Source organism: Balaenoptera borealis (genome assembly GCF_965194805.1).
Source record: "Balaenoptera borealis genome assembly, chromosome: 21".
NCBI lineage: Eukaryota > Metazoa > Chordata > Mammalia > Artiodactyla > Balaenopteridae > Balaenoptera > Balaenoptera borealis.
Window position 1 is genome coordinate 7,439,398 of NC_138880.1, and position 23,496 is coordinate 7,462,893.

The 23,496-nt window shown below is 46.3% G+C and overlaps 1 protein-coding gene across 3 annotated transcripts in view; it reads right to left on the reverse strand.

Moving 5' to 3' along the window:
* Positions 1-23,496, reverse strand: part of ZMAT4 (zinc finger matrin-type 4) — a 422,482-nt gene that overhangs the window by 336,907 nt on the left and 62,079 nt on the right. For all 3 annotated transcript variants that reach the window (XR_014239095.1, XM_082375085.1, XM_082375084.1), the window contains exon 2: positions 9,496-9,601. Coding sequence is in view for 2 of the 3 variants with exons in the window: in XM_082375085.1 (XP_082231211.1) it covers positions 9,496-9,597 (102 nt within the window). In the remaining variant the exon portion in view is untranslated. The remainder of the gene's footprint in view (positions 1-9,495; positions 9,602-23,496) is intronic.

Consider the following 23,496-nt stretch of genomic DNA (forward strand, 5'->3'; position numbering starts at 1 on the left):
GGAGATTGCGACTGACATATTTACACTACTATATATAAAATAGGTAACTAATAAGGACCTACTGTATAGCACAGGGAACTCTATTCCATACTCTGTAATGAGCTATATGGGAAAAGAAACTAAATAAGAGTGGGTATATGTATATGTATAACTGATACACTTTGCTGTTCAGCAGAAAGTAACACAACATTGTAAATCAACTCTAATAAATTTTTTTTAAATATTAAGCTGCATCGATATGCATAGATTATTTCAAAGAAAATCGGTCACCCAGGGTTCTTCTGAGAAGAACTGGGTAGCTGAGAAATGGGAATAAGTGGAAGAATTTTCACATTATACACTCTTCCACACTTTTTGAATTTTGAGTCATATAAATTTACCCCCTCTTCAAAAATAACCGAATAAAATGTTAAAAATAAAAAGACTAAATATTGATATGTTTATCCCCCTCTCTTTTCTTCAAAGACTTTAAGAAGACATATCAAAATACATCCACCTCTAACGCAAAAGGATGAAATAAATAATTGAGAGGTACAGATTTAAACTAAAACAGGGGAAGGAAAATAATAACATCCAGAGGTAAAGTGAGCACAGTAAATGTGCACACAAAATCCTGTTGCTGGATGCGGCCATGAATCTGGTGGATAAAGCAAAGCAGGAAACTAGATCAGAGTCAAGGGCCTGTGATAAAGCAGCCTCTCAAGCAGAAGAACACCTTTTCTTATAAGGGAGAGCAAAGAGAAATTTATCCCAGCCAGCCATCTTTAGAAGATGCTGAGATACCAAGGGCAGATCCCCAGCTTCTGCCCACAGATGGAGAGCCCCTGAGGGTGGGGTAGGCAGGCCGCTCACCACCTGGGCCCCCCAGAGCTCAGAGCCTGGGAGACCGGATGGCGGGGCCCAAAAAGGCAGAGCAGAGGGGGATCCTCCCAGTTGGACATGCCACTCAGAACACAGGCTCCAAATTCCAAATGGAAAATCTCTGGGCTTGACCAATTAAGTCGGAGGAGTTGGAGAGAAAATCCTCATTTGATAGCATTGTATTTCTTTGTCTCAGACAAACAACACATATTGGCTTCAGTTTTCCACACATCATGGAAATGAAATAGGTATCAACTTCACAGGGGTCCCCAGACACATGATTGCCAGAGTTGTTTGTTTGTTTGTTTTTAATACATTTATTTATTTATTTTTGGCTGCATTGGGTCTTCGTTGCTGCGCGTGGGCTTCTCATTGCAGTGGCTTCTCTTGTTGCGGAGCACGGGCTCTAGGCACACAGGCTTCAGTAGTTGTGGCACGTGGGCTCAGTAGCTGTGGCTCACGGGCTCTAGAGCGCAGGCTCAGTAGTTGTGGCGCACGGGCTTAGTTGCTCCGCGGCATGTGGGATCTTCCCGGACCAGGGCTCGAACCCGTGTCCCCTGCATTGGCAGGCGGATTCTTCACCACTGTGCCACCAAGGAAGTTCCCCAGAGTTGTTTTTTGTATGTTTGTTTGTCAAGAGCACTCCCTTGGGGATGTACAGCCTTTCCTCTCTTCCTCTTTTTTCTCTACGTCCCCCCCTCCATCCCCAACAAACCCACAGCAGGTCCTGGTCACGATGTCCCTCTGGTGTCACACACATGCAGTGCACAGAGGCAGTGCTCTATGTTCACCAAACCGGCTCCATTTTCCTCCAGGGAACCCAGCTAAGCCACATTGGTTGCCCAGCTTCTCATGCAGTCAGAAAATATAGGCCTGAGGTCTGGTCAGTGGAATGTAGGTGAATATGGTGTTGTCACTTGCAGACCTGGCCCCTAAAATGTCCTGCACAGTCACCCACATTGCCCATTGGTCCCCCAAATGTCAGCTGGACTTTGACACTCAGAGCAACTGATGGCTCTATCATCTTTGTCAGGAGCAAAGACAGTGGAGCCTCTGTCAACTTTAGTCCTAAATAATTACATGGTACAAAACCCCCTCTGCTAACCCACAATGGGCTATAACGCAGGCAGTAAAGAAATTTTTATTTCTAAGATGCTGAGATTTTTGTGACTGCAGTTAGCCTACCTCGTCTAAGATAGAAATGGGGGTTCTCCCATAACAAGACACCAAATATTTGGCATTGGCTTAGCAGGTGGAGAGTTAGGTGGGGAGGGTACAGATACAGCAGATCTGGGATATACAGTGACAACATATTGGCAAAGCTACTGCCTATAATACCCCGGAGGGCAGACCTGCCTCCAGAGCTTATGGTGCTAGAACTCGATGGTTCTGCACTAGGAAGTGGTTAAAATTCTAAGAAAACCAGAAGAGAATGGAAAAACAGATTGCTTGGATAGATGTTACCTGTTCCTAGTTGCCTGTTACTGATGTTCAGCTAGGTTTTTAATAAAAGTATCAAAGAACTACAAGAACTATGATGTGTAGCTGACACACTAGCAAATAAATATAAGCAAAATAAAAAGCTATTTCAGAAATTTGAGACTTAAAGAGTTGGAAACGTCATTTGCTAATTGTTTCTAGTCACCTCAAAGTAAGAGATGTCATTTTTTAACTTTTTTTTTAATTGAAGTATAGTTTATCTACAATATTATGTTAGTTTCAGGTGTACAACATAGCGATCCCAAATTTTTATAGATCATACTCCATTTATAGTTATTATAAAATATTGGCTATATTCCCTGTGCTGTAAAATATATCCTTGTAGCTTATTTATTTTATACATAGTAGTTTGTACCTCTTGATCCCCTACCCTACCTTGCCCCTTCCCTCATTGCCTCTCTGTCATTTTCAAAGACATTGTGTATTGCAGACCTCGTGAGATTTCTCAGTTGCACGTTGTGACTCAGGCCTTTGGCAAAAATCAGATTAAGGATGGGTCTTTCCACCCACTTTTAAATAACCTCAAGGTAGCCACGATGAAACTGAAAAATAGAGGCACAGAAGTAAGGAAGCAATATAATAAACAGCCTTGAAATTATGTCTGGGAAAAACTATGGTTATGACATGAGGAGCTTTCTGAAAGGAAACAAATCAGAAGCCTTCTATATTACTGACAGAATTGTATTACTAAAGCTGTTATGATCTGGAATAAGAAAAGCTTTGAATAGTCTCCAAACCTGAAATCAATCTCAGGCAGAAAGTGGGCTGTGGGCGCTGGCGGTCCCCAAGGAGGATGGAGGACCCAGGATCCGTTTCACATGTGTCAAGGAGGACCATGGACTGACAGGGAAGAACTCTGGGGGCAGAGCCAGGGATCACTGGGGAAAATGAACAAAAAGTCCCTCCCAGAGGGGAAGATCGGAATCTATTTGGGTAACTTCCCCCACTCCCTGGAAAGAGAAACTTCCCAATGCCTGCCCTGCAGGATGTCAACTTTGCTATGGACTAGCGGTTACTCTCTGCCTTCTTTTCTTCCTTTTTCAGATGGAAAATATTACTGCTGTCATCACCACCCTAAAGTGTAAGAGGGGGAGAGATGACATTTCTCTTTTGTTCGTTGGTGGCTGAACCAAGAGGACTCACATCCACAACTGATAGAGAAAGCCACTCCCCTCCTGGAGATCCTGACATTTGAGCTGTAGGCAGTGACTGGGTAGCACCTGGAGGCTGTTCCCATGGAGATGGGATGCATGTGTTCCACGTGCCCCAGGGAGAATGTAATGGTGACCAGAGGGGTTGACGCGGCAGAGATGATCCTATGTGTTCACTGCACCCATTTCATTTCCTTAAACCCTGAAAGAGCATTTCCCAACTTCCCCTGCAGTTAAGTGGGGCCATGTGACTGAGTTCCAGCCAATGGAGTGTGGCCTGGCTCCTAAAATCCTCTGAGTGACGTCATATGCTCTCAGCAAATGAGAACTCATTAACCAACTGCTCTTAACCAATGAGCAGTAAGCGCAGCGTCTGACAACTGCTCTTGGTCAATGTCTGTGTTGTCCCGAGTCGAGTGTGATCTTCTGCCTAGTATTGTCTACTTCACTGTAGCTTCTCTATTAATCATTTATTTTATGTTCCACTAAACTGTATTAACTAATAATAAGTGATAAAAGGTAAACTGGCCAGACCTGCTGGAATAAACAATAGAAAAACATAAGAATAGGAACAAATTTCACAGAAGCTCAAGAGTCTTCATGATTTGGTCAAGAAACAGACATCGAAGAGTATCAGGCAACCAAGGACATGAGGAAAGGTAGTAAGGATTGCTTTAGCCTGGGCAGATGCACCAATAATTGTAGTAAGAGCATCTGGGAGAAATTAAGCATGTCATGACTATAAGAGATCTGAAGAGACTAAAACAGCAAATCTCAGTGTACAATGCAAAGGAGGCATCTCCACAGGACCCTGCAATAAAGATCCTTTGTCGTCCTCACACAGTTAGTACTTGCATCTCCGGGAGCACATCACCAGTGGTACCCAGGAGAGATGCGAGTGGTGTGAGGATACAGTGAGCCCTGCCGATATTCAAGTCCAGTTAGCGTGGTACCTGGCAGGACTGATGCAGAAACACAACACAACACTGACCCCCAACTCTCACACATATGCCAGGAGTTGTCCAGCTTGCATGCTTACTCAGGCAATTAGCAAAAAGAAGAAGCAAAGTGGAGACGAAGGTATGAGGGACTAAGGGGGAGAAGGCAATAAAGGCATTGGTAACACCAAAAAGTCAAGACAGTAATCAGCATATATTGGAGACCTCATGTGTACCTTGTTGTCTCTACCCAGGAAACACTTATGCCCCATTCACTATTGGACCTATAGAGACTAAGAGAGTGCCCTTCAGCTATTCCCCACTTTAAACAGAAGCTAAGGAAGGCAGAGTTCTGTTGGAAGGCCATCAAAACAGGTGAAACTGAAAAATCCATTTCAGCATGCCCCTGCAGACCCAATGCACCTGCCCCTAGATTCTGACATTCCCAGGGGGACTGATAGGGTTCACTTGCCAGGACTGACATTACTACAAGATTCAGAGATGCCCGAAGAGTTCCCCATCAGTTTAGAGAACCGTCTTTCCTATAACTGCAGAACTGTCACCTCTACATTGAAGGCCGCTCCGAGAGTATAGAGCGACTCCAAACGTACAGCATCGCGTGTTCTGGTGCATCCATGAACGCTTCCACTACACCTGCCCCACTGCTTCCCTCTGCCAGTCCCCACCGCAACCTCCTCATCACCCTCGAAGTGCCACTGAGCAACAGCCATGGGCCAAGCTGTGGAAATAAATGAGAAACACAGTGCATGACTCTGGCCTGCCCTCAGGAAGCTTGCAATCTTGTTTGGAGGTGCCTCTGAGACATGGATTTCACAAGCAGTGATTAATTACACAGCCGGCAAAGTAACACAAGGGTATTAGGGTTCACAAAACGGGCAAGGAATCGGGGCTGGCGCGTTGATGGCTGGCTCCCTGCCTAACAAGAGCTTTTTCTCTCCTGCTAGATGTGATCATTCATCTTCTTCCTTTAGTTTTACTCCAGAAAATAATCTTTCTGTCCTTTTAGTTTCAGTTCTCATAGTCTTCCAATCCTCTTCTTCCTACACTTAGAAAACCACCCCTTCCCTCATGGCCTCAATGGGAAACAAGTTCTAACCTCTGTAACATTCAGGCATATTCATTTGAAAGCTTTCTCTTCCCCTCTGTGTCTGTGTCTACTTGTTCTATTGATTCAGACTATTCAACCAGTGAGCAGAGACAACATCTAATTATATTTTCCACCGAAACATTACATGTTATTAATGCTTAGTAAGTAAGAAAAACAATAATGTCTTTATGTTTCCCCTTTTTTTCAGCCCAGGACTTCATATGTAAAAAGAGATATTAAAAAAAAGTATAGCATGGAAGGGTTTAGTCTATTAGACATATATTAGGTTGTGTCCTCCTGTAAAAAGGCTCAGGCTTTTAAATGGGACATGAAGCTATTAGCCATTACACGTCTGCTCTGTTTTTTTTCCTCCAGCTTCAGTGGACTGGCACGTTAGCCTCTTGGCAAAAGTCATATCAAGAGCTGTTCTTTTCCCAACAATACATCTTGACCACCGTCGATGGCTGTCACTCAGAAATGCATAGTTATTTTTTACACTCTCAAATACTTAAGAGCCTCACAAGAGTCCAGACTCCCCTTTCCTTACCCCTTGATCACACCCTACCTGTAGGTGCTGCCAGCCTCTCTCCTCCAGCACAAATCTTCCAGTCCAGCCAGGCCAGCCTCCTTGGAGATTCCAAGGCTTCTTATTCTAGCAACCTCTAAATTTAACGCATCCACTGAAACCTCGAAAATTCACGTCATCCCCACAAATCTCTCTTGACCATAATAGCTCTCGGTGATGACTCACCCTTTTGAATTTGGAATATGCAAAGATCTAAAAAATTAACAGCACAACATAGCATATACATCAGAAAGTCAAATGGGCAGAAGAATGAACACTCTGTTTATATCAAGTTAGATCAGCTTCTTTTTAGGAGCAGAATCTACAGAGCCTGTTCCCGGTCTCACACACATAGATACCACACTAAACTATCCATGGCTTTTCCTTTCCAAGGAAGTTCATAAGCCTCTTGGTGGCAGGGACTATTCCTCACATAACCCAGAACCGCCTGCAATATCAAACGTTAATAGCGTTGGGCACGCAGAAAATACACGGAAGATTCCCACTGATTTGCCCTGTAGGGAGGCTGGGAATATGATCTGGTCAAACTGAGAGTAAAATCATACTGAAGCAATAAATCAGTGAAAGAGCACTGAGAATAACTGTAGACACATTTTCAGTGAGCTGACTGGGATTTGGGACCGTAATGGAGCTGGACCCTCTGAGACCTTCCCAGGATGGACACCCACCCATGTCCTCCGCCTGCCTCTTTGTCTGTAGGAGAACGTTAGTCAAAGAATAAATTTAATCAGAGAAGTGAGAAAATGCAGAAAGAAAGGAAATGGTCAAGCAAGACAAATAATATTACTTTAACCATTAAACAAAGTCAAGGACCTTCCTCCAGGGCTATAAATAATATTCTGAGCCACGTCCTTCGAGCTGTTTTGCAGATACTGAAACCCTCAGCAGGTGGGAGAAGTAAACTGTGTGCTGCCCACAAACACGCACACCCTAGGCTGGTTGGAGCCAGAAGGCTGATGATGTTGATTCCCACTTACATCACCACCGACCAATCAGAAGAATGTCCACGTGCTCACCACGCCCTGCTCCTTGAACACTGTAAGACTCCTCACTACCCTCTCCAGGGTGGGACACACAGTCTTGAGGACATTAGGCCCCCTTTGCCTGGCAAAGCAATACAGCTATTTCTTTCTACTTCCCCCAAAACTCTGTCTCCGAGATTTAATCCGGCCCCGATGTACAGCGGGCAAATTTGGCAACAGGACTCACAGAGACCCACTCTACGTGCAATTTCAGCAGAGCGGGTGTGTGGAGGGTGGGAGGGATGAATGGCATGAAAATATCAGTTCTCAGATGGCCTTTGAGATCATCTGATAGGAGCCATCCTCCTAGAGATGAAGAACTGGGGACGTCTCCAACCGAAGCTGGAAGACCAGAGACCACACGAGGTGTGCTCAGTCCCAGCTATACCCTTTCGGAACCCGCAGCAGCTCTGCATGTGTATTTTCCCCGAAGCAAGTACCCACCTCTACCTGGAAGCAGGGGATGAACCCTTGCCCAGAGTTCCCATCCCTGGTTAACGGGAACACATTTCATGTTGTTCTGATGATATGTAACTCGGTTAACTGCAGATCTGTTGCGATTGCTTTCTCTTCTCCCTCTCATCTATGCTACACACAACAAATCTTAACACATCCTCTAAACAATTAAGTTATGCCACAGCTGGTGCAGTGTGGTAACAGGAAAACTTGAGTTCAAATAACTAAACCCGTAGCTGAGCTGCTAAGATGTTTTTCCTTTAAAAAAATTGTTGTTTTCGATTTTCTGACATTACTTTTCTAGCTCAGGTAACAAAAAAGCAGTGTTTGGACAGTGTCACCAGGTTATTTTTGTAAACAAAAGCTCCCTGAACAGCTCTGATGTGCACATGCTGTCCCAGGAATTATGGAAGATCAAATGAATAAAACTCTCCTTCTGGCCTCAAGAATCTAGTAAGATGATTAAAAATGGAACCCAAAAAGTCTAATAAAGGGAGAACATAATAGGAGGCTGTGGAATTTCAGAGCAGGGACAAATTCCCTGATTTTCCTTCACTGGGGAAATGGAATTAATAAAAACCATATGTGTTTACAAAGCAATACCTACAGATTTTAGAAATTCTTAATTTCAAAAGATGGCTATCTTCCATGTTGATCATTCTTCTGCATTCACAGTTCCTTCCTCTTCCACTCAGTTGCCTACTGACAAAAGAATATGCTGACTTTTTTCACAGAGGCTGATTTTTAAAAGTTTTCTCCGAAGAGCAAGTTTTCTTTGCCTTCATCCAAATATTGCTGCCACGGAGTTAATAATGAGAAATAACGTAATTTTGCACGTTTGCCACACTGTACAGCTTCCAAAGTGTTTTCACAAATGCTATTTCGAGGGGTCTCTCTGGTCACCACAAAACCCTGAGGAGCACACGTGGTCGATGAATGCGTCGCTCGGTATGTGTGTGTGCGTGTGGTTATTATTATTTTCCTCGTGCACAGAGGATTCTGAGGCTCTGAGGAGTTTGGTGAGTGACAGTGACAACTGGCATTTGTCAGACAAAAAGAAAATTGCTGGCTAAGCCCTCTAAGCTAAAATTACTTACAAATTATTGCCCTTGAAAGCTCATGTTCTCGCTGGTATATGTTCTCTTGCAAAGCTAATGGCCCTGAGCAACATCTGGGGGCCCAGGCTCCCCTTTTCTCCACACGTGTCCCCCCGCCATTCCCTCCTCCGAAACTGGTCGACCTGTCTCCTCTCATCCTCTCTTCCCAATAAAAGATCAAAAAGCAGCCATTTGAACTTCCATCCTAAAAAGCCAAAGCCAATGAATTATGTCCTTCAAGAGTATTTGGGCTTTAAAACTTGGGCATCACCCTGTGGGGGGATGTCTTCTTGCTAATAAACACCTTTGGGGGCAGCAGCCAGAAGGTGGAAGGAATTTGGTGCTGAACCACTGATGCTGCCATGTTTCCCTCCAATGATGAAGAAAGGGCCTCTGAGCTTTTTCTTCAGGGTCAGAGAAGGAAAGAGAAGCTGGCACTAATGCAACCTGGGCTGTGTCCCTGAAAGGAACTTTAGGGATGAGCAATGACAGATTTAACAAGTAGAGAAAGCGCACTGGGTCCCCAGGGGCTGAGGGACAAAGGAAAAAGCAGAATTTGGGAAGCAGCCAGGGGCCTGAGAGTGACATCCTCAGCGCTCTCTCCAACCCCACGCGTGCACATTTGTCCTGGCCTGATCTCAGACTCGCCGGCTCAAGCCCTGTGCTTCTCAAGATCTGCCCCAGGTCGAGAAAGCAACACCCTCAAGTCCCACAGCCTTGACCCAGGCTACTCTTGCTTCCATTTGAACACACTGAGTGGGCGAAGCTGTTCTTACCTCGTAGTGGGCCACGCGCTGAGATTCCGATATCAGCTGTGCACTGCACACTTTGCAATAACTGTCTGTAAATAACTCCTGATCGATATCGGAGGACTTCATCAGGCTAAAAGAGGAGCAAAAGAAGAGAAAAGCAAGATGAATCCACTGCTTTGGTTTTTATGCAGGACACTAACTGTGTGAAGAAGCCAGGAGCCCGGTACCAGATCCAATGATGGTGACAGTGGGGGAGATCTCCCCAAACCTTTGGGGTGATCATGTCAATCGACCTTAGTAAGTGTATAGGTGACCATTTTCTCATAAATGCTCAACAGTGTGGCTGATACCCCGAAAAACTGAAATCCAGCTTTAGTTTTCTTTGTTTGACAAATCAGACCTACATCTACTGTATTGTCAAGGATTTATGTGAAAAGACATCTTCAAAGATGATTCATATTAGCAAAATATTGTAAGCACACAATATAGCCAACAGTAGGAAATAGGTTAAATGAAATTCTGATACAGCCACACACTAGAATACTACATGGCTCCTAAATCCAAACTCCGATCAAATCCTTTAAGAAAATATTTAGTAAAATAGGAAAAAGTTTACCATTAACAACAAAGGTTTACAAATCAGTATGTACATAATTATACTAATTTCTTTTAAAACATGTATAGGTGTGCAGAAAACCATTCCAGGAAGTTTTAACAAAAGGTTAATAGCAGTTATCTTTGGGAGATTATAGGTAGTCACGTAATTTTCCTTATTTTTACATTTTCTACAATGAACATGGATTGCTTTTGCAGTACATGGAAACAGGTTAGTTTTGTAAAGAGACTTATAAGCAATATCAAATTGACTTTTGAGTTCAATAGCTTTACTCAGACAATTAAAAAGTAAAATCAGATTAAAGTATCACTTTCTTTGCAAGTCTATGCCTTGTAAAGTGAGGAGCCCTCATGATTCCTGCTGACTTTTCTACATGTAGGGTAGAGGAAATTCATAAAGGTCACTTCCACCGCTCCACACCACAAGTGAGACCACAAAGGTAAACAAACATATCCTCAAATTCCAAACCCCAAACCAAAATGCAGCCAATGTTCTCAAGCTTGTGAAAGTGAGCTGACACAGAGGTGTCTTACAGTAGCTGATATGTAATGTCACCACCCTGGAAACACACACCAGCACATCAGGATGCTTTTCTCTAACCCCAAAATTCGTTTCATCCTACCTCCTACCTGCCAAGCAAAGAGTAAGGACTGTGCCAGAGGCCATGCATATGAAGAGGCCTGAGAAGCCGAGACAGCAGGGTGGGGTGGGCACCCTGTATGGTGGAGGATGGAGTTCATCCTACTCCGACACCCTCACCGTACACATGACACTGTCCAGAGTCACACTGCTGATGTTTGGCATGGCCACAGATACAGCCCAACTTCCCTGATCCCAATTCCCACTCTCCAGCCCAGGTCAAGCGCTACCTGCAAGCTGCATGATATGGTAAGTCACTAAACCTTCTAGGTCTCAGTTCTCTCCCTATAAAAGTTGAGAAAACAACATTTTCCAGGCCTCCTTAGAGAACTGTGGGGAATATCAAAAGGAGAAATCTAGAAGAATGTACTGTATAAACTGTAAAGCTCCTTTTATTTGAATGGGAATCACTATCCCATTTTTACTGACATCCCGATGTTGGTAAGATATCGGGCAAGTCTGGATTAATGCAACAAGATGAAGGACTGTGGTCCATTTTAAGACATTTAAAAAAATCATCTAAATAGCTGGGTCATGGGAGTAAAGTATCCGCCTGAAATAAAAGGCTGCCTACTCAACAACTCCAAACTCACTTTCTACCTTACCTTTGGCTATCTTGGCCCGTTAGGGCATTTGTATTAAGCAGTTCAAAAGGATTCACAGTTTCTGCTCCCAGGAGACAAGAGTACCTATGGTTTGCAATGCCCTGAGTCCCAACAGTAATGCCAAAGAGTAAGGACCAGTGATTCTCACAGCTGAAATGGACCTGTTATTTCTGGAAGGATCGTTCCGGGCAGACAGCCTGGTCAACTTGGAGTACAGCACCTGCAGTGCCTGGAGGCTCACGACCTCACATGGCAGCCTGTTCCAGAGAGCCTGGCAGCTCTAGTATTTAGGTACTTTTCAGGTCGATTCAAAATCTGTCCCCCTGTAGATTTCACTCATTGATTCTCTTTGGGAACAACACAGAATTATTCTACTCCCCTTTCTCATGAGATCCCCTCCCTCAAGTATTGAAGATAGCTCTCTTCTATCTATTCCCAACACCTGTCCTGCCTTATCGTCTTGGTCTGTGTCTGTCTTTTTATGAACCATCTTCAAAGGCAATGCCAAGAGCAGAATGAAACACTCCAAATATGTCAGCAGAGGATCACAAATCCAAATGACCCTCCAAAACATCCACTGTCATTTGCAACGGTCTGTATTCACAGCCTAGAGTGCAAATGGAGAAGAGGCGCTTTGATGATGCGAAAATGTAGTACATTTTGAAATGTCAAATGGGAAAAGAAAACTTGGTAAGGTGTATTTTTGAAGCCAAGCTCCTATAAGTAGTTGTGTTTAAATATTATCGTGTTCCCTGCTATTTCTAATAAAGAAAAGCAAGAAAATAGATTCACGGGTGACCTGGTTAATAGGAATCTCCAAACTCAATGCACACTCCCGCCTCATTATACAACTGACTGCAGAAATCAAACAGTGTGAAAGGATATTCAAGGTACATGTCGGACCAAGCAGGGCCCGTAGGAGTCTGAGTCTCGGTAAAGCAGCTGTGCAGCAGAAATAGCTTTAAAGGCAGAATATAAAATGTGTATACTAAAAAAAAAAAAAAAAAAAAAAAAAAATCAAAGAAAGAAGAGAATATCCTGGCTTTTCCCACTGTTTTATATAAGAATATTGACTTGAACAAGCCCACATACAGTAAAATGGTAATAAAGACCCCTCTGAAATCGACATGGCCCGAGTAGAATACCTGAATGAGTTAAATTCCAGTGGGACGCTATCAGTGAACAAGTGTCAGACTGGTTTGTGCATGAGACCTTTACTCCAAGAAAAGAGAACTCTTTCTGTGTAGGTCACTTTAGACATGCAGAGGGTCTGATTTATGATTCAAAGAGTAGACTTCCCGAGAGGAGAGGCTGCCACTTGCTCCTCTCCTCCAGCTTGTTTAGAATAGGATTCCCAGCTTCACTGGCCTTCAGAAGTACAGGAGAGCTGGGAAGAAAAAGGAAAACTTGACTGTCTTTCCTTAACCTTGTCCATGGTGCTGAATCATTGGCTAGAGCTGAGATGGGGCTGGGCCATTGATCACTTACTGGTCAGTCATACTGTCCATCAGGGCCAATGTGTGGTGACACGCCCCCCCAAACTCTAAGAACATGCTGATTGTACTGAACTCTGACCAGGCACTGGGGCATTGTGAGGAGGGAGACAAGAGTAAGGGAAGCAGTCTGATGTCCTGAATTTGAAACTGATCTGAAGGAAAGCTTCCTCAGTATTCCCCACCCTGGCACATTCCAAAGCAAACACTGAAGACTTGAATAACCTCTCTATCACTCTTCAGTATTCACAGAGGAAAGGGCTGCCTGTATTGTAGGAAAGTAAAGGCCCAGAGTAGAATTGGAGGCAGTATTAGAACAGGAACGTGATTAGATTCTCACTGGCTGTCCTAGGTCTCTATACAGCAATAGACCAAGGTCTCTATATAGCAATATTTAAATGTGTAGCGGTGACAGTGTAAGACTCAGAGGTGTAGTTCAGTATAATAAATAAAGAAAATTTGGAGGGGAGAGATTTTGTTTATTCAATAATGGCTACTGAGCATCTATTATGTGTGAGGCATCGGGATAACAGAAGGCACAGATCCTGTCTTCCAAATTTTTATGAGCTATTGAGTGAGAAGAGAGATACCCACCAAATACAGGCTGCAAGTGTAATTGGCTGGTAAAAAGTGCTACAGGATTTGCAGAGACAAGAGGCATTATAGGGAACTCTTCAAGGAGGCTCTATAAGAGTTGAAATTTAAGGATGGACAGGATTGGAGTGGAGAGAAATGGGTTCCAACTCGGGAGCTAATTCTTTTCCCTGGCACAGGAGAAAATCCTACTGTCAGTAGGTATAAGAAGATATATATGAAGGGCACTGGTGGGCTTATTTGGGATTATGCAACATGAGGGGAAAAGGCAGCAAGATGCAAGGAAGAGAGGGGTACACAAACTTCAAGGTCCAGATGGAAGCAGGAGAGCCAGGTCCCAACACATTTCTCAAGGTGTAAGGAATGGCGTTTTTCAGGATCTTCAAATGCAGATGTGAAGCCTTCCTTTCTGCTTCTTTCTGCTCCTCAAGAGTAGATTTCAGGAACACTGGCTGAAAATTCAAAGAAACCTGAGGCTTCATAGCCGAGATTAATATTCTTCATTCCATTCCATTTCTAATAATGCTAAAATAGCTTCTGACTTAAAGATCCCAAAACCCATGCAGGGCTCTTCAGAGAAAAACAAGACATTAGTTCAAATCCAGGTTTGGTCACTTGCCAACTAGGTTTTTTGAGCAAGTTATATATCCTCCTTGAGCCCTGCTTTCCTCATTTGTGAAATGGGGTAAACATTCTCACGGTTATTGCGGTGATTAGAGAAGGTGAAGCTTGAAAGCATCTAACAAAGACTGTGGCATATGGTAGACACTCCAAAAACAGGTATTACCACCACTGGTATGAATATTATTAATTTTATATTATCGTTATTCTTATTTTCAGGAGGGATGCTGTAAATATTGAAGCAGAGAAATAAACAGAACCACATTCAAGACTAAGGGGGAAGATAACACAGTCGGTGTGCTGAAATCATAGCTTTTATTGCCTTCACAGGCTTTCTCTTTTGTATTAACAATATCATCTACAAAAATGTCTTGTTTCTACTGATTCCACTGCCAGCTGATACTCAGGCCTTATGCCTGTGAAGACCCCATACTTCACGAATGTTTAAAACCTATTTTTGTTGTTGGTAGGTGCTGATACTGGCAGACGGAGCAATTTGATGAGAACTGCGTCCTACCCTCTCTCTTGCCCACGTGTGCTCTTCCCGCTGTGACCTGCTCCCCGGGTGGCCACAGAGGAAAAGCACATTCCACCCGAAGTCTGGGGGTAGACCAGTTCTCTGCACCCATAGCCACTCACTGTGGTGGCCCTGCGGTGGCCACAGCTCTCACACTCCCCAGGGTGGCATCTCTGCTCCCATCCCTTGGAGAGAGAAGCCCTCGGCTTGGTGATCCCCACCGCTGGATATCCTGTCACAGATTTTGGCATTTTCCCTCCGAAGCTTATCTACAAGATCTAATAACCTAACCTACTCTTCACTCACTCTCTCTCCCCTCACTAGCCCTTTAAAAATAGGATTTAAGACTCATGGCAATTTCAACCACAGTGTTACTCTTACCCTTGGGGGCATATTTCTGCATTTCCAAACTGCCACTCCGTCTGACTTTGTGAACTCATCAGTATCAGGGACTGCATCTAAAAATACTCCCAACATGGGACTTCCCTGGCAGTCCGGTGGTTAGGACTCCGCGCTTCCACTGCAGGGGGCACAGGCTCGATCCCTGGTCGGGGAACTAAGATCCCACATGCTGCACGGCGCGGCCAAAATAAAAAAAAAAAGTACTCTCAACAGCGTTTGACTCTGGTGAAAACTCTAGACCCAGAAGGAACGAAGATTTTATTTTACTACTATAAACATACTAAGTGGTGCTTCTGAGTCAGGCTTGGTTAGGGCTAAGAGCCTTACCACCTGATTCAGTTCCTCCAAGAGGCAGGTAACATCATCAGCCTCATTTTCCGGATGAGTAACTAAGGCTTCGGATTGAGTAACAAGTTTGTAAGTGGCAGTCGGGTACCAAGCTGGGGCTGACTCTGTGTCCAACCGCTCAGCCCTCACCCTGGCTCCCTCCCTGGGGTGGAATTCAGCGCGGTGAGCCTTTCAGTCTGTTCTCCTATCGCCCGTCTAGGGAGCAGCATTAAAAATATGAAAATGAAAGTGTCGGGCAGACATCCTGCCCAGAATTCATATGTTGTGGCCTGGAGAGCCCCAACTGTCCAGGTGGAACCTTGGAAGCTGAAACTGACCTCAGGGTCCAGACGCTTTTACCTGCGTTTATCTAATCAAACTGGGATGTGCTACCGTCTTCCCGCACATTCTACCTCTGTTCTGCCTGCACATCGGTAGCCTGACTCACCCTCAGCTTCAGTACCTACTTCTGCCCTCCCATTTGGCCTGACACCCTGCAAAACCAGCCCACCCTTCTGTCTAGCCTGGCTGGCTCCTCTTCATCCGGCTGGGACCCTCCACTCTATGTCCCGTGCCCACTCCAGCAAAGGGCTGGACTCCCGCGGCCACAGTGCCCCGTGCGGAGAGGCTAGACTTCTGTCTCTTTCAATTTTGACAAGCTGAATGGTTGACTGAAAATGCCACCAATTAAAACGAACTTTCCCCTGGTTTAGGAACGCGAAACAGACAGGAGGAATCCTGCTGCCGTTTACCTTCAGCCACATCTTAAAATTAAAATTATTAACATCAAAAAGACTATTGAAATGGTTCCTATTTTGTTCTTACCAATACTGGAGGGGATCAAGTTCTACTCAGAAGGAGGAAAGCTATGAGAATCGGGGCTGGTCCATTTTCAGCACAAAACAAATAAGCCTTGGTCTGCTTCTCTGTGATACTTTGAGTTCTTATTCTACGGGCGAAAGGGCCCTGAACTGGAGCCCGCTTTTGGTGTTCTTGTGTCTGTGGCCTGATCTGTGCTCCCTTCCCCTTTCAGGCTCTGCCACTGTCCTTCTGGGGCACATAAACCGCCTTCCCCGCGAGCCTTCCTGTCATAGCAGACAAAGATTTGGAGACAAACACGTGACTTTGGAAACATCTCCACAGTGACCCCTCACCCCCACCCCTGCCTCTAGGGACCAACAATCCCACAGATGAGCTGGGTCTGTCTTGTCCCTTCACATCTCCCTCCATGTGAAGGTGGGGGACGCAGGGCTGGTTGCCATGGCAGCAGACGAAGCAGCCTGAGCAAAAACCACCACGGGAAGTGCTCCAGAAATGGAAGCAAACTGGACTTCCATGAAATCGCACCCGAGAGAGAAAGGGGGCCGAGAGCACGCAAATGAAGTGATGCCCGAACCCAGCTCTCGGGGCCACAGACCCAACGTGTTATCCTTTAATTCACCGCACACCCCCAGCTGGCCAGACGGGGGACCTGGAACCTCCGTGAAGTGGCTGAGATCCGGACGGACGTCAGATACACAACCAGCTTGAAGCACCTTTGGGTTCCCTGTTTCCTGGGACGAAGCCCTTTCTGCTGATCGGATGCTGCCTCCCGCTTCCTGATGATGTTCAGGTAAAGGAATCTGGAGGTCCAGGCCCCTCACCACAGATTATCCACACGCAGGCGCAAGCTCTGCTTTCCAGCCTGTGCTTGAGAGAGACAGAGAACTCCCCACACCACTCTCTTCTCTCTCTTCTGCTTGGCGTCGCCAGGAGCTGCAAAGCTGACTTAACACCACTTGAATAATTGCCTTTTACTGGCACCATTTTCCTCACTTGTAAAACCGGGCACTGCGATCCTGACTCAGAGGCATCTGCCTCTGCTGGGCACACGTGCCTCATCCCAGGCCCTGGGCTGTGGAACCATATCTGTCAGTCTCGTCCACATATGGCTCGGGCTGGCCGATGACACCTGGGGCGGAGAGCAGCAAACATGCCCCCAGCCTGGGCCAGCCTCTGAGGGCACACACGTGTGCATCTGGTCCCCGGCCACTTCTCCCTCTCCGGCCCCTTGTGCCTTGTCAGGACGTGTGAGCCTGGATTGTAGACGCCAGGGGGCTGAGTGGAGCCCAAGGCTTCCAGGAACCCCAGCGCCTCAGATTTTCTATGACCTTTACAAAACAGCCTCTGCCCAAGTCCAGCATATCCTACAGCCTCGCTCGCATCCCCCTTTTACTCATCACCTGGGGTTTATTGAGCATTTACTATGTGCTGGTGCCCCTCTAGGCACTAGGTTTGCCGCAGTGAACAACTCCAAGGTTCTGATCTCACGAGAAGGTTCACACACTGGACTCGGTACACACCATTCTGCAGAAACACACACAGAATCCCTATCTCCTTCCACACATAAATAAAATATTCATACCAGCTAGTAGGCAGTGGCTCTATCTCTCTCTTATGTCATTCTAGAATCTCTACGTGTTCTGTGGCTTAGAAGTCCCTGCTAAGATTTCAGGGTTGGACCTTTGTCTCCAGCGAACAGTAGAGATGGGGGATGTGGGCAGAGGCAGGGGAGTGAACAGGTTTCCAAAAGGTAAGAGCTCTTCTGTCTGGGTTTCCCAAAGGCCCTAGAGGAGACAGCTGTGGGGAGGGCCCAAGGTGGCTGGCGGTAACAGGCGATGAGCCCAACTGTCCCCAGCTGATGGGTCTGAGTGGCCTGACGGAGCACTTTTGTCAGGAGAAGCACCATTTCCTTCCGTAGGATATGAATGGGTACACACCAGCACCTCTCCCCATCACAGTGGGTCAGAGGCATTTTCTTTCTCTTTCTGCCACATCAGAGGGGAGACATGGGTGGTGGATGGAGAACTCAGATTTTCCCTTTGTTTATCCCTTCCGTCGGGGCCAACACAGAGCCCCCATCTCAGGAGGAAGGCCAGAGGCAGAGAGAAAAAAATAAATTACTAAGCCACAAAGAGGAGGAGAGGGGAGGAGAAAATATGGGCGAGAAGAACACGCCCTTTATGTTTTCTGTTGCTCTTTCCATCAAACTGAAGGGCTGTGCACCCAGATGGAAAAGCTGCTCGCATCTTAAAGAGTAGGTTCCCGCCCTCCCCACCCCCCTCCCCGCCACCTCCCCATCCCGACTTGAAGGAAGAAAGCTGACGATGTGGATTCCTCACTTCCCAGGGTGCCAGCTGCCTGGGTGGAGCAGGTGCACCCTTAAAACAGGTGGATTTTCTTAACAAGCTGCAAGACAACACGTTCTTTCTTCTGAACAGTGGATACAAGCCTTTGCAAATGCAGTTTATAAGTAAGTATTCCATTACTGTAACTTGTTTACATGATTTATCTTCACACGACTGCCCCTACTGAACCAGACAGATTGAGGGCAGATGTGAATGTGGCTATCACATCCAGGGCTTGGAGGCATAGTTCTGCACCTGTAACCAAGTGCAGATGAGCCAGACCGAGCCGCTGCGGGGAAAACAATCACTTTTATTCTAATCTGTACTCCGAGGATGCTGTGTGGCTTTCCATCAGCCAGCAGACATTCTCAGCCCCGTTCCCTACTCCAGCCTGCTAACTTGCCTTGGCTCCTCAGGAAATTCCTCTTTGGTCTCGATTTCTGTGCTGCTTTTCATAAAATCAGCAAAATTGTAGAGCTGTGTAATAGTATCTGGAGTGGCCAAGATGAAAAGACGCAGGAATTAAATGTTGCAAAGGTAGGGGCCACCCATCCGCAAACTGACAACAACCTGCCTGCAGGTCTGCCCCTTCCGTGAAATCTTTCAATCAGAACTTCTTTTCCCATCTGAGAGCTGGTTTGAGATCGTGTAGCACGTCTTGCTTTGGGATGCAGCAAGAAGTAGGAAAAATAATGACAGCTTAGGGAATCCAGCTACCAGGGGAAGCTGAGCATAAAAAGGTGTGTGTGTTATGCACATTAATAAACAATGAAGGGATTAGTAAAAATGAAAATATCTGACTGTATCAAGTGTTGGTGAAAGTATGGACACACAGGGTCTTTCACACACTTTTGATAGGAAGAGCAGTTTGAAAGTTAAGCATTATCTCATCAAGCTAAGCACTCCAGTTGACAGGCAAGAAATATTCTTGCTCCGTGCACGACACGAGGCGTGTAAAGGATGAGGGTGGAAGCATTGTTCAAATAGCAAAACCTGCAATCAGCCCGATGCGCATCTGCCGGAGGCGGGATGAACAAATTGAGGGAGAACCACGATATGAGTGATGTCCCACAACACACCAGAATATGGATGAACCGCGGCAGTCGAATGTTTACATGGAAAAACCAAGTCAAAGAGCATGTACACAAGATCCTTTCTACGAGTAAAAAACTGAAATAAAAATAGATACGTCTTTAGGATACATGTAGAGAAGATACAACTCTGAAAATGTTTAGCAAAAAAATGAGGACAGGATTCAGGATGGTGATTAGTGCAGACGGGCAGGATGAGGGAGTCACGTGACTGGATGCAAGTTGTTGCCAGATCTTAACTTTGCTTTGAAAGGTGTTATATAGGGGCTCATTGTTATTAAAGATGGTAAATGATAGTGATGATGATGATAGATGATAGATAGATAGAGGTTAGATAGATGCCAGATAGATAGATAGATAGATTGATGATAAATAGATAGATACCATCTATGCACCAATGATGAGACAGAATTTTCTGGAAACAAATCCTCCACACTCTCTATAACAGAGACACCATTATATTTTTCCTTCTCCCCAGCCACAAAAAATAATCTGAATTTCTCATCCTCTCTCGCAGTTAGTCTGCCTGTACTAGTTCTGGCCAATGCAATCTGGGCAAAAACAAAGTGCACTCTTGTAGGCGGGCCTGGAAAGCCGGCTGCACGATCTTCTATTTGCTCTCTCTCCTGAGGTTTGGATACTCATCCCCTAGTCCATTGGAAGCCACGTGTTAAAGAAGTGAAACTTCTGAAAGCCTGGGATCCTGAGTGACCACATGGAGTGCGGCCCCACAGCCATAACCCCTGGTGCCCACTGGATGTTATGTGGTTGAGAAATACACTTCTGATGCGCTAAGTCACCACGACCCCAGGGTCTACCTAGCATGACCTTAGCGAACTCAACTCAAACACAAGCACCATGACATGGCTGGAAAACAGTTACCCAGAAGCATACTTTTTACCATTTAAACCTCTTACGTGCTTTTGAGGGAGCTGGAAAAAGCCAGACTTTCAAGGGTCTTAAGCTTGAGAGATTCGACTCTACGTTGTCCCTTGTGTGCTCTGGGTGACGGCAGTAAGCAGCCCAGGTCTACCCGAGAATGCTTATTCGGGCCGGTACCAATCACTTCCTCATTTGAAGAGATGTGGTGCTTTTATGGCATCTAAAAATCAAGCAATTTATGGAAAAGTACCACACCGTTTGAGGACAAAGCCTATGTACTGGTACATTGACTAGAAGGGCCTTTTCATGTATTTTAACTAGGAGCCCTTTTCAAATACCAGTGGCACCTTCTAGGAAGGCCACTCTGTTTCTGTCCGGCTTTGAGTGCATTCATCCTCCTCGTGCCCGGCATGCTGGCACTGGTGTCTTGTGCGATCTGCTTTGCCATCTTGTGAGGGGGGAGAACCGAGCAGACGGCCATGACCACAGGGATGCCAGGTAATGAGCAAGTGCCTCACAGCAGAGTATCAGGGCCTTGTCACCTCGCCAGAAACGACAGCTTGGCCGTCTGGCATCAGCCCTGATGTTGGGAAGGAGCTCCCATCTCACCACTCCAGCTCCTAATGTAGTTGCACTTTCAAATTCTTGCCCTGAATCAGTGCTTCTTGCCTTTTCAGCTGAGTTGAGCTGGGGTTGGGCAGTTTCCAGAAAATGAAACCATATTAAATCTAGATTCATCACCTGGCTGAGCAGTTTGTGGCTTTGGGGTAAAGAGAGGCGTATCAACTACGGGCTGAGGGATGCCCTTCTAAGGCCATGCCCCCTCCCCCATGCATCGCTGAAGTCGTACCCCTGCCCCAAGCCTGGCAGTGAATTGTCAGCCCCTCCACCTCTCCTGCCCACCTACCCAGACCGGATTGACCTTAAATCAGTGCCCCTACCCAGCCTCCCTCCTACCCCGCTTCCCCACCTGCTGGGAGGAAGGTAGGGCTGCCCAGTGGAAGAGCACATCAGTGTCTGGATGGGCTGGTAAGGAAACAGGGCAGTGTGAACACCGGCCTGCCGAAGTCAAGGGACGTGGGACTCGCCACCCGGACCTGAGGGGAATGGAGACGGAATAAGACCACATCCCACGGTGGAGACAGGAATAAGGAAATCGCAGCCCTGGAAAGGACCTTAGGGACCACTTGCCCTCTTCTCCACACTCAGAGAGAACAGAGAAGACACGCAGGAAGATGATGGGACTTACCCCCAGGTGACCCCTGTGAGCAAACACAAACTGGGGATCCCCACCTCATACAATAACATTCTTTTCCTACACCTCCCTGCCCGTCCAGAATGTTCACTGTTTTCCTTTTAGGAAGCATTTTGGGCAAGGAGGAACCAAAGCCACCCTTTTAAATTAGGGGGGGGAACCAGACACTTGCGGGACCTGGCTAATCAGGGATGCCTAACAAAGACCACCTTCTGGGTCGGACTCTGGGGAGTAGGTGAGAGGGGTTGTGAGGAGGGGAGGGGTATTGGGTTGGGGGCCTCGCCTCCCCCGCCAGGCTCTCAGATTCTGGTGACTGATCCTTTGGTCAGGAATGAGAACGCCCTGGCCAGGGACCTGTGAGTCGTGCAGATATCAGGTCAGAGAGGGAAGTAGATTTAAGTACCGATTTCACCTACGCTAGCCGTGCATTCACATCACGAGCAGCAGTTCTGATTTCTCACCACCCAGAGTAATAGGCCATCCTCCCAACTCGATGGGCCATGACGTGCTTACTGACTGAGTGATCTGGACCCACACTGAAATAAGTACTTGGAGCTTCCTGGGGTGGACAGAGAGACGAGAGGTCCAGATGCCCTTTCAGGGAAGACCTTCTTGCCCTAGCTGCTGGGAGTGGGGTTGGCTTTGGGGCTCAGCTGTCTGCCTTTCGGGAATGGCTTCTGCTGCAGTCACCGGGTCCAATGTCACACTCCCAGCCAGGGTGGCCCACACCCAGCCGCTGATGGACGCAGGGTGAAAAGACCAGCCACTGAGTCTTAGGATGGACAAGTCGCACACACAGTCTCAACCTGGACCCTCTTTCGCAGGTAGAGAGATTGCCCCTCCCTTCCACGATGTCCATCCCAGGTGCCACTCCTGGTAAACATCCCAAACACTAAACCCTGCAGGGTCTACGTCCCGGCAAACCCACACATTGACCTTGCTTCTCTCCCCAGGAGGTGAACCTCACACCGTAGGCCCACTGTGGACCCCACCTCATCAGAAATTCAGAGACCTGATCAGTTCCCGAAGCCCTAGAATTCCTCTGGGAGCCCAGCAAGTCATCCTCAGAGTAAAATTCAGGCAACCGGAGGCAAGAATTGTCTCTGGTAACGCTGTATCCTGAGATTGGCTCAGTACTACTTAATAATATGCAAAACAGAGAAACATGCCAGAGCTGAATCCCATTTCCCAGCCCTTTGATCTGTGGTCTCCACTGCGGTTACAGTTATTATTGCACCATCTGACTTGAACTGATGCTTCTAAGTTCCGTAATGTCAAATAACTCATATTTCAGTAACACTGCCTACCCACGGCTAAAAATATTGTTTCTTCCCACACAGCTATTCCTAATGAGATATTTCAAGCCACCTGGCACCCGGGGGAGATCCCTGGCTCATCTTCGATGGCACCCTATGACATGGGAACCGTATACAATAGAACCCATTGGATGCTGGTGTCACGGGGCAGGAAGAGACTGCGCAGGTTCTTTTGTCCTACAGTAAGAGATGTCCCTTGGGGATGTCATTAGACCCACAGTCAGTGGGACCCTCGGGTAAAACGTAGTACAACACACCAGAAGAGGTGCTGGCCCCTGTCACTGACCGGTTTTCCTCCAGGACCTTAGCTGCTCTTACAGCTTCTGATGAGAACCAGTCTGAAACCTGAACAAGTGTTAACTCCCACTGAAATGTAAATGCATTCAGGGAGCAGACAAGCCTCCTAACTGCTGCACTAGCCAACAAAGCCCAGCCAGCCCAAAGACTTGCCATGCATCACAAACAGTGTGCCCTGCACGCTCGTCCCCCCATTTTGCTAG